Source organism: Chelonoidis abingdonii, chromosome 19 (assembly GCF_003597395.2).
Source record: "Chelonoidis abingdonii isolate Lonesome George chromosome 19, CheloAbing_2.0, whole genome shotgun sequence".
Lineage (NCBI taxonomy): Eukaryota > Metazoa > Chordata > Testudines > Testudinidae > Chelonoidis > Chelonoidis abingdonii.
Window position 1 is genome coordinate 24,776,263 of NC_133787.1, and position 12,352 is coordinate 24,788,614.

The 12,352-nt window shown below is 39.4% G+C and overlaps 1 protein-coding gene across 3 annotated transcripts in view; it reads right to left on the bottom strand.

The window, feature by feature from the left end:
* The window catches only part of GARRE1 (granule associated Rac and RHOG effector 1), a 105,652-nt gene that overhangs the window by 53,892 nt on the left and 39,408 nt on the right, over positions 1–12,352 (bottom strand). For 2 of the 3 annotated variants that reach the window (XM_032766699.2, XM_032766700.2), the window contains one exon: positions 3,353–4,680. The exons of the other annotated variant lie outside the window; for it this stretch is intronic. In XM_032766699.2, the coding sequence (XP_032622590.1) occupies positions 3,353–3,847 (495 nt within the window). In that variant the 5' untranslated portion in view covers positions 3,848–4,680. The remainder of the gene's footprint in view (positions 1–3,352; positions 4,681–12,352) is intronic. 3 annotated transcript variants of the gene reach the window in all.

A 12,352-nucleotide genomic window follows, 5' to 3' on the forward strand; every position in this document is an offset into this window, starting at 1 on the left:
TTGAAGGAAATGGTGCCTGTCATGCTTTGCTCCTTTCTTCCTCCTTTCCCTCTAAAAACCGAGCTAGTGAATCCTCAGCTGGATTCAGGCAGCTAGCTCATTCAGTCTTTCTACTCCGCTTGGATGAACGAAAGAGTGGGGTTTCAAATCCTGCACATATTTTCAGGAAACTTTTAACTTTCCACACTAGAATTTTCCATGTTCTCTCTATGCCTGAAGAGGTAATTAAAAAAAAAAAAAAATTAAAAGTCTGAACAAAACCAACTCAACCCATATTGAGCAATAGCAGAGTGAAACACTTGTCACATTAAGCAAAAATTCTTGCAATTTTAAAAATAAGACAACTTTCATGTTTAGAAAGTTGAAATTTGGTGTGAAAGTTAGCTCTAGTTCAGTTTGACTTGTAGTATATGAGTGTTCCAGTAAAATGTGGTTTGATTTTACTGAGTTATGAACATTTGAAAATAGTGTATTCTGCACATTGTCTCACTAAATTTGTGACTAGCGCAGCTAATGAAGGCAGCACTGCCTAGGGTCTGAGTGCTAAGTTAGCTACCTAATAGTTTAATGCAGATGACATGGGGCTGAAGCCCAAGCCAATCCTCTAAAGACCTCGTAAGGTGCAAGGAGCTAAGAGTTGATGGGCACTGTGCAAGGGGAACAAGAGGGAGTCCTGCTTTAGTACAAGCCAGAAGCATTGCAGAGACTGAAGTTCACAAAAACGGGATTCTCCCCAGGTGACAGGACAACAGAGCTTCAAAGTCTGGGAGAGTGAAGCTCCTCTATTTTTTCTTTTAGAAAACTTGCCCTGTTTTGCATACACATTGAGGTAGTCTTTAATTACATGATCACAATACTATTCCTCAAAGAGTACAAAAGAAAATAAGATTGTGGAAAACACTAGACAGACACGTGCAGCAGTGTGTTCTACTGTGTGTGGCAAGAGTCCATGAAAATCATTTCTATGACAAGTGTATAATAAACCAATCTTAGACTGGTAGACAATAGACAAGAAAGACAATAAAGTATATAAACCATAGTAACAGTGGAAGTTTGCTGGAATATCATAAGCCAAATTTCTCAGATCAATTAGTTTTACTGTTAACTGCTTTATCTCCTAAAGTGTACCTTCAGAAGGTAGTGTAACGTACAATGTAGCTAACAAAATTATTTGACGTCCAAGTCATTAAAAATCTCCTAGACCAATGGTTCTCAAACTTCATTGCACCACAAACCCCTTCTGACAACAAAAATTACTACACGATCACACACACACACACACACACACACACACACACGGCAGAAGCCACAGCCTGAGGGCTTCAGCCCTGAAGCCACAGCCTGAGCCTAATGCCTTCCCTGGACTTGCCTGGGCTTCGGCTTCAGTGTAGGGCTCCAGTGAGTCTAGCACAGCCCTGGTGACCCCATTAAAATGGAGTCGTGACCCACATTTTGAGAACCATTGTCCTAGACAATGACTATAATGAAATTAGTACAAGCATAAAATACAATTCAAAATTTGTATCCTAAGATCAGAGAGGCACTTGTTTATTGCATTTTTTAAAATCCTGTGCAATCATGGCATTTAAAACTAGGTTATGATGCAAACAGAGAGTTACAGTTGAGCAGTACATCGTAACTGACAATTCTGACTTTTGGCTGTGGTGCACCCAAATTTAGCATAACTTTTTGTATGGAATTTGTACCAGCATGACATACAATGTTCTGTAATACAAACATCATACAAGCACTATTTTTCCTTTCTAGCCGAAGCTGGTGAATCCAAATACTACAACAGGCAGTTCATAAATGCTAACAATAATATAGAATCATAGAAGATTAGGGTTGGAACAGACTTCAGGAGGTCATCTAGTTCAACCCCTTACTCAAAGCAGGACCAACCCCAACTAAATCATCCCAGTCAGGTCACTGTGAAGCCGGGCCTTAAAAACCTCTAAGGATAGAGATTCCACTACCTTCCTAGGTAACCCACTCCAGTGCTTCACCACCCTCCTAGTAAAATAGTTTTTCCTAATATCCAACCTAGACCTCCCCCATTGCAACTTGAGACCATTGGTTCTTGTTCTGTCATCTGCCACCACTGAGAACACTACAGAGCACATACAGACAGCTCTCACAAAGACTAAAGTTTAAATACATATTTTTAAATATACCAATGCCCAGAATTGTGTCTTAAATTAGTTCAGATTACAGTTAATACAGACTAATGTGCATATATTATAATTTAAGTCAAGTAACTATGAAAAATAATCCTTTTTCACACTTACCAACAGCCGATGTCAATAAGAAGCAGTAAATAAAATACAATGCAACTTATACAGTACTGTCTCTCTTTGAGACAGTACATCATTAGAAATACTAGTTCACACTTTTTTCCTTTATAGGATTCATTTTACTGATGGTTGGTTTAAAAATACACAATGCTTTAAGATAAGTCACCCTGTGGAGTTAAATATTTTCTTAAATCACATATGATTTTCTCCATTTAGCAACAGAATTCCGATCTGAGGCATATTTTAAAAATCTTTTTACCTTTTACATGCTGTTTTTGAGGAAGATTATGGGTATGCTTCCCAAAGAGATGAAAGGAGAAGCAGCAATTTTTTTCTAGGTGGCTGGCTGGCTGAGTTCCTATTTGAATTATTTTATAGGCTGCTGGGATTTTTGTTGAATTACTGATTACATACTAGGAAGCCAAGAGACTTGTATAGGGAACTTTATTATTCAAAACTAAATAATAAACAAACATATCTATATGTCACTGATGTCTCTTAACAATGTCTCAGTAACTGAATGATCTTCCACATGCAAACACACTCAAAGTCATGCAGTTTGTCAAAAGTCATCTTCTCTAATGAATAAAGCACAATTTGTTACTCCTGACAGAACAATGATACTGGGGAAATAAAGCATACAGTGGTATATTTTCTTAACAAATGACTTCAACGTGGTTCTCAGACAGCTCAAAATTAGTGTAACTGAAGAGACATTTACTTTTTCTAGTTGATAGACATCTTACACATGTAATGCAATTCTTTTTTTAAAATGATTACCTGGCACAGGAAAAAATATTCAATATGCAATTTAATGTACCACAAAATTATGCACTACAAATCTCTTTACCATGTTTTCCTCCTTTGAAATTTTTTAAATAAAAATGTTTATGAATTTCCTCCTTTTTATTTTGGAAAACATTGTCAGGAAAGATAAAAGGCAGAAGGCGGTACACCTTTGGTACAGTGGTGGTGGGGCCGGTCTTACAATTATAAGTGCAATTAAAAGGGGGTCAAGGAACTTCACAACCAAAATACCATCATCTGTGGTAACTTACCTCAATGTCCTGTAGGCTGAATTCCTTTTGATCTTTGAAGTTTGCAGCTCCAGCACTCAGCTCCATCAGCATTTTTGCTATTTCTGGTTTTATTGCTGCCGTGAGTCGACTCGCTGCTTCCATGACATGTTCCTGCACGTCTTTCAGTTGCATAGCTGCCTTTGAATAGTGTGAGTTCCTAAATACGCTGCTGAAAAGGTCTGTAAGGAAAGTGCTCGCACGGCAAAACACATTGAGTGCATCCAGATATTTGGAGATTCCCTGCTGGATGTCTGCAATCGGAGTAGTATGGGACACAGGGTGGTTGCAGCTGCCTGCAGCAGCTGAGGAGACCAAAGGGGAAGCTGGGGTAGTAGATGCCAACGGTGCGCTCAAGGTCCTGCCTAGCTCAGGCATTTGATACTGCTGGTGTTGCTGCACTTTTTGCTTGGACCCGCCAAGCAAAAAGCGCCGCTTATAGTCCATTTTACTTTCCTGTGCACTACAGCAATACATAAGTGAGTAGTTGTTCAAAAATTCCTTGGATTAGCAATCTGTTGTCAAATTCCTTCCTCAGAAATGAAGTTATGTATAGTAACAGTGGAGGACTGTGTACATATGCTTCATAAAAGGCATTTCAAAAGGGCAGGCGTCTGTATAATCAGTATCAGCAGTGAAAAAGGCAGCAGATTTGCTGACTTAGTATTTTCAGTGTTCAGTGCAGCCCTGCTGCAGTTACAAAGTGAACTCAAAAAGCAAGCTGAAGTATCTGAAAACAAAACAAAAAAAATCTCTCTCATTTAGTAGTCTCACTATGTACATAAGATGCACTATGAAGGGAAGAAAGCTAACTCCTATAATTTCCTTGCCAGCACTTGTTGACATCCGATGTTAAAGTTCATAAAACGTAAATAATCTTTTAGGAGTAATAGCTTAATGGAGCTTTCCAACTCGTAATACCAGGAAAAGTGGAACAAAACCACCGATCAACAGCGATTGTAAAAGCAGTGCAGAGACTCTTTCCTTGAAAAACAAAGTCCTTAATAATGTCAGCAGATCAAATATCTTCCATGTCTTGACAGATCCAGTCTGTCAGATCAGTTTGTTTGTAGTGTCTCTTCTTAATACTGAAAAAAAAAATCTGTTTTGTCTTCTGAAGACTTTGCAAGTACAAGTTATTAAAAACTAGAGTGTTTATTATTGCAAGCCTTCTTTTTTTCTTCTGTATGATGAGGTAGTTGTTTCCAATGTAATATTAATAAGTGGTGCTTCCAGATTGAGTTTGCCTTCAATTGTAGAGTCTGCAGCAAGAATGCACAAATGTATTTGTAAGGCCTCTAGGTCATTTCCTGTCAGGGGAAGGGAAAAAAGTTAAAAAGGTTATGGAACAATGAGAAGTTGTGTTAAGATTTTAACTCCTACTGTATCCTGGTGCATTTATTTTGCGGTAAGCTGTCAACAGTACCTCTGATCAAAATGGGAGAGAGCCATTTACATTTTTTTTTTTTAAAGAAATGTAACAATTTAATAAAATCAAATTAAACCCACAACTATTGCATATTTCCTCATTATCTCACACTTAATGGATTTATCTAAACTGCCAAATGTAGGACTTGCAGTTCAACACTGGTGCAACTCCGGCACTGGCAGCAACAGTAGAGAGCTGCAGCACGTACAGGGCCCTGCAGGTTTTAACCACTGTAAGTATGTCTACACTGCAACGTAAGCCCAGTGTTGTTAGAATTCGAAACAGCAGACCCTGGCTTTGTTAACCTAGGGCTTGAGCGTCTACAATAATTTACAACCCCCAGCTAGGAACTGTTGAACCCTAGATCCCAACCTAGGGCTCCAGCATCCACATTGCATTATGCAGATCCAAGTCCAACCATCCATCCCAAACTTTCTAGAGCTCTTCCAAAATGTGGCCACTCTAGCCCTTTCTTCATGATGCAGCATGGGAAAACTTGACTGTTCACCAAACTTGACTGTCCAGAGTACAAAGAAAGTCAGCCTGTGGGAGTGTGGGATACTTTTGGAGGACTCCCAGACCATGAGTCCAGTGGGCGGTGTCTAACTGAAAAGCAGTAGGCCATGAATCGTGGATCGGGACTTGACCCAGGCTCAGACCCTCCACCCTTGTGGGGTCCTGGGACCCTGATTCAGCACGATTTGTGTCTGGACAGAAGGGAATTAGGCTTGAGCCTGAGTTCAAACGCTAGGCTTACACTGTAGTGCAGACATACCCCTGTGTTGTCCAACACTACATTTTTAATGAATCTGTTTAAGCGGTAAATATCCCAAAAAAAGTTTACATCATAATTTGTTGCAGGAATTTGAAGATCCTATTAGATCCAAAGAACCAACTAAACTAAACCAACTAAAAAGAAACAACATACACAGATCCTTCATTTTCTTTTAATATTTAAAAATTTGACTCCTGGAGGAATTTTGAGCCACTGCATAAGCGCAGAATCCATGTGCCACACAACCACAGAATTCATGTGCCACACAGAATTTTTTTTTCTCTGCAGAAAATACACTCTGCTGGAAAGGTGCTGCAGTTATGCTTTTTGCCCACCAGGGTCTGCTATGCAACTAGAATACAGAGCAGCTGCTCCCATGCAGGAGCAGACCTAAGAAGATAGGGAAGAGAAAAGGCTGCATTCCTCAAAGTGCCCTGCCCGAGGGGTCAGGTCAGGAGGCACAGGGCATGGGGGGGATGGACAGCGTGGGGCACACTGGGCTGCTGGGGGGATCACAGACTGGGGTTCAGAAAGGCTAGTGGGGGACCAACTGGGGCAGGGTGCTGAATGGGAGTGGAGGTGCAGGGCCACATGAGAACAGGGGGAGGGAGTGCAGGAACACATAGGGACAGGAAAGGGGTGGCTGAGTGGGGGTACAGGGACACATGAGGATGGAGGAAGGGGACGCAGGGACAGATGGGAACAGGGAAGAGGGTGGCTGAGTGGGGCTGCAGGGACACATGGGGACAGGGGCAGACGTGCCTGACAGAGAGAGACTAGGGGTCAGTCAGGGTCTGCATGGGGGAGGCTCCTTAACAATCCCTCCCCCGCAAATAAATCCTGTTCTATACGTCTCTCCCCCACACCCAATAACCCTCTAAGTTCATTCTCACACTCCTTCCCAGCAATTACTTCCCTCTCTCTTAAGTTGTCTGTTACCCCTGACTCCCCCAAGCCTTTGCACTGCTTCTGAGGGGGGTGGAAATACGTTTATGTATTGTACTTCAAATGAATTATTATCCAAAATTCTTTATTAATATGCATATTTGTCAAAAACACATTTCCTGGATCTTTTTTATTGTATGTATTGTTATAGACATACTTGCTGACAGGTATTCTGAAATAAATTACCAAAATAATTGAAACTCTCATGATTCTATTGTTATTTTGACAAATAAAATATGCAGAATTTTAAAATATTCAGTGCAGAATTTTTAATTTTTTGGTGCTAAATTCCCCCTGGAGTATAAAATAAAACCTTTAAGATGTACTAACAACTCCCTTGACCTATCAGTCTATACTCTGTCCCAGTAGTAAAGATCAGTTGAGCAGCTCTGTCAGAGTTCCTTACAATGTACTTTCTAGAACTTTATCAGCAGATGGCCCTCACTTTTTGTGGAAACTGCTTCCTCTGACAACCCATCAAAGATGGGTTTGTTAAAGGGTACAATGCCAGGCACGATAATTTGGTCAGACAATAGTGAAACTATTAATAATTATTAACCATACTTTTCTCTCTCTATAAATATAATCAAATTGACAGTGCAAGGGCAATATGCTTGCAGATGCTCTCCTGGGAGCAATAGTGGTTATGATTTATAAATGGTATCCCATGTTTAATTTTTTAAAACGTTTTTTTAAAATTCTGATGCTTTAGTGAGCAGCATTTGCATTCTTGAACACGTTCCTTTTTCTGTTGATTCAACTTAGTATATGAAAGCTATGATATTTCAAAATTGTTGCATAAATAGATTTCAGCATTCATTTATAATTTTAAGTTGCCACTATTATTTTCATATTCAAGAGATTTTTATTTATTCATGTAAATATTGAAAATGTTTGATATACATGATTTAATTGCCAATAACCAACTGCTCAGACAGAGCAGGGTGTCTCCTAACTGAGGAGGAAGAATGGATCCAAGTACAGTGGGAAGGATAACCTGGCATTAAAATAATGATCAATAAGTGTAGTTGTCACCCAAAAGATAGTATTTTCAAGAAACCATAACCAGTAGTAGCTATCACTGAGATACTGAACAATAATTTAGAAGCTACTTATAAAAATGCAAGCTAGCTTTTTCCATATGCACACTATTACTGCTTTTTGTTTCAAGTGTTACACTGAAGTATTAACATGTTGTTTTCAGGGATTATTTTCTAACTCTCAGTCTCCCATTTCAACATTTCAAAATGCAGTGATGCATTTTTTTCCCCTCCTTGCTAGACAAGTTACAGTGCCCTGGGGAAAGCTTGATTAAAATGTCAGTTTTCCTGATTGCATACAAATGTATTGAGAACAAGAGAGTGGGTTATCAATTTGTACACACAGTGGATATTTATGTTACTCTGAAGAGTAAAATAGTAACGCAACATTTGGCCAAAATCTTAGGGTTTTTAAGTATTTTTATTTCTGGACCATTTCTACCTGCTTGAAGAAAGATAACAAAATAATCACGTAACATTCCCATGTGCTAGTTCAATGCTTTGAATATGACACATGTAGACTTGACTTTTCAGAATTTTGTTGTTGAAGGAGAACTGACACTCATGCTCAGAAAATAAAGAACTTCCAAGCAGAAAATTTAGTTATAATTTGGGACTCAAGTTTCACGAAATAACTTTTTCATTCTTATTGCATTTCTAAATAGCGCCATCATGGGAATATCCATAAGTAAAACCAACGTAAAACGACCTTTAGGACACCTGGAACTCCTCAGTACCCTAAAATCGTCTAATCTTAATATCAAGAATGCTCCAAACCTTACTCTTATTCTTGACATTGAGTATGTGTGTAATACTACATGCATATATTATATACACATCACAATGAAATTTGCAACATATATTGCACAAAATAAAAGTGAATGATCTTTCCTCTCTGCCTTTTCCCTCTTTCTATAGCTTTTCTTCAGTCCATAACATTGTTTTCACTCATTTTTTCCATGCTATTGCTTGAGTCCATGAATCCAGTGTAACTCTGAAAAATCTGTAGGCTCTATATTACAACAGTTTGCACTTTATATCAGCCAACTCCTGCCATTTTAAAGGGAACTCAAAGGATTTCATTAAAACTATGCAAGAACAGCATATTAACAGTCAAAAATGTAAATATGCAGTTTGTACCACACTTTGGAGACAATGGTGATATTCATAAAAATGAGCCAGAGGAAGTTAGTCCCAGAAAAATCTATTAAACTGCAAACTGAAGTTGAATTCCTTGATGTATGTATTTATAGTAAAATTACTTTGTCTATGTACTATCAACATAAAAAAATAGATTTACAGATATGGGAATCTATGAGCTGAAAAATAAATAAGGCTCAGAACGGATATTGACTGACTAAAATAGATTTCCTTTCAGTCACTTCCATTTAGTATCCAAGTAAGACGTTTGTAGACAACTCTGGTGAAATCTGTGGATCATTAAAGTGACTTTAAAAAAAAAAAAAAAAAAGGGCTCTGACTAGTGTTCTGAAACTGATGTGACGGTATTCTCAATGGGGTCTATTATCCTCTCAGTGTGTGGGGAGTTATGGTCATAACTCATACATAAGAATGAGATATGATATCAGAGTCTGGCAACTCAGGCACATTTTTTGTAAGTCTCTTAAAAAGACCATCACATTTTCAAATGGTGTACTAGGGTGTGTGTGGGGGGGGTATTTATTTTAGATTTGTAAGACATGTGCCCATCAGTTTCTAGGTACATTCATCATAGTTTAAGAAGTCAAATACGAATGTGACTAAGTTCATTCAGCTAATTCCTCAAAAGAGAACTCTAAGCCAAAAAGAGGAGAAAAAAAAAAAAACACCACACACACACATACCCTGGACCCAGTCAGACTATTCACTCAGGAAAAGCCTGAGCAAACAAAGCCTGCTGCAAGGCCTGAAGATCAGCAAACTGGCAGAGTCAAGGGCCTCCCAAAGAGCATACAACAGACCAAATTCCTCAATATAAATCCTGTGTGAACCCAAAATCATCCCACTGATGGCAGTGGAGTTATTCAGACTTCACAGTAATGAAAAACTAAAATCTGCACACCAACCCCTGCTCCTCCATCCCCAGAACTCAAGTCAGGAAACTTATGAAAGTGCATCTCAGCTCCCTGAATTATTAATATGAGTGGGTGGGAAGGCAGGGTGGGAAGAAAAATTTTTTGGATCAGACCTAAAATAGGTAGCAGCCAGGATCCAAACCTTAAGGCTTCCTAGATCAACACTTAGAATTCCGATTAAAAACAAATTGCTTGCCAGGAAAATCTGGGATCTCTACAACACAAGTGTAATAAGTTTAACACGAGAAGAAACTATTACTAACCCATTCCGTAACTGTTGTTCTTCAAGATGTGAAGTGGAATGGATGTGTACAAGTGTGTGCACGCCCAGTGCACTCCTGTTGGAACTTTTTCCATCAGCTGTACCTGTTGGGGCAGTGCATGCCACCCTGTGCGGCCATGCACTACTAAAATGGCAGAGCCACTTCTAACCCCCTCAGTTCCTTTTTACTGGACAGACTCTGGAAACACATATTTAAGAACAACAGTTATGGAACCATTTCTTCTTTGAATGATTGCACATGTCCATTCTACTTTAGATAACTCACAAGTCGTTTGATCTGGAGGTGGGATTGGAATCTACCTCAATAATGATCAAAGGACTACCTGTCTAAATCTGGCATCTTCTCTAGATTGCTAAGAGATGGCATAATGGAAGGAAAGGTTGCAATTCTACAAACATCCAAAATATGCACCTGGACTAGAAAGGCAGCAGAGTCTGTGTGAGATCCAGTTGAATATGCTAGCTCCCTGTTCAGAGAACTTTCATACGGTGGTTCTATGAAATAGCCAATGGAAGAAGAAAGCCATCATGAGATTCTTTGAGGAGAGACCAAAAGTTCCTTTAAATTGTCTTTGCAATTGTTTGAGGCAATTTGAGACAAACTGAATGGTTTAGCCCCGTCCAAGTAATATACTAACCCTCTCTGAACACATAATGTGTGGAGTCTTTCTTCATCCTTATGAGAATTAGGGTTTGGGAAGAAAGTGAATATATATATTGCCTGACTGTTGTGGAAGTGAGACATCAGTTTGGTCACAAACTTCAGATGATGTCATAGGTATACTTGTCCTTGCAGAAGACTATACACAGAGGTCCAGAGATTTGAGCATGTAATTCATCCTCTCTCTTCGTCGAGATGGACACTACCAAAAAGTCTACCTTGTCTGAGAGATGAAGTAATGAACATATAGCTAACAACTCAAAGGGATGATCCACTAGCTTTGCCAATATGAAGTTCAAGTCCCAAGGGGGAAAGAGTATATGGGTATATCACTGGTCCAAACCCTTCAAAAACCTGACTGACATGGGATTGAGTGCACTCTAATCTCTTTGCAGCATATTTTCTCAACTGTAGTGCTAGGGACCTCAATCTCCCAGATACTGAATCCTTCAGCAGAGTCTTTTGGAGCCTCTTCCTCCATACCAGAGAAGGAGACTCGCACTGAGAGTCTGTCAAAACAGGAGTGTTCCTAACCCAAAGCTCGGGACACATCCCAAAAAGGGAGGCTCAGAGTGTGAGTCCAGGGCTGCCTCCATCAGAAGGTATTTTAGTCTGACTTCCCTGTCCTTATTAGTTCTGCTCTTAAAGTCCCTGCAGATTTGGCACCTGTTTCTGACATGAGCCTCTCCTAGGCACTTCGAGCACCTGGAGTGTGAATCACTACCCAGCATCAGCTTCTTGCACGCATCATACGGCTTGAAGCCTTGGAAGAGAGGAATGCCCCAGTATCGGGTTCCAGTACCCAAATGGTGGGAGCTGAACCGTACAAAAAAGTACCTCAATAGAGGAAACCTACTACATAGCTAATCTAACACTAAAACTATTAACTATTAATGAGGACACATACTATATGTAAATGTAGAACAAGGGAAACTAGTGGTAGCAAGACAGAATGTTCCAGCAACCATCACGGACACTAAGAAGAAACTGGGGGTGGATTTGGGAGCAGCTCTGCCCTTCATACCATCGCATAGCAGCATGAGGCAGCAGAGGGCATGAGCAGCACCCTAACAGGTGCTGCTGAGGGAAAAATCTCTGACAACAGAGCACTTGGCATGCACCTACATGAAATGAAATGGACATGTGCAATCACAAAGAAAAAACAGAATTTGTTAGATATTTTTGTTTACATGTGAGTGGTCTTCAAGTGCAGCCACACGTACAACATATTGGAAATAACCAAGAAATGGTAAAATGTAGCAAAGCTTCAGTCAAATGGAAAAGTCAGTTTCCTGGTCAGATAGTAGTGGGGCGCCTAGTAGGGGAGGAGGAATAGGGTTTTCTTCGTTTGTTTTTGTTTTTGTTTTTGTTTTTAAGACTTTTGGCTATCCCTCCTTTGTGAGAAAACAGTAGTAGTCAAGGATCCAAATGAACTAGTATGGACACCCTGAAAATTATTCATTTCTTTTAAACGAAGTTTCAGGCTCCTAGAAAATATTTAGGTTAAGGGAACAACTTAAAAAAAAAACAAAAAAACACATCCATGCCTATTTTATAAAAATAGTAAGAATGAAAAGGAAAAGCCTCCAACTACAGAAAAAAGAATGTTTGGGTTTCAAGAGAAACATCAGTATAATAACTTTTACACTAAATGGCTTTGATCTTTTGTTGTGTAGCTGGGTTTTGGTTTTTTGTTTTTACAGTATCCTGAGTTAAACATGCATATTAAACCCACAACTATAGAGCAAGTTTAGCCTCTACAGCAGGCCTGCAC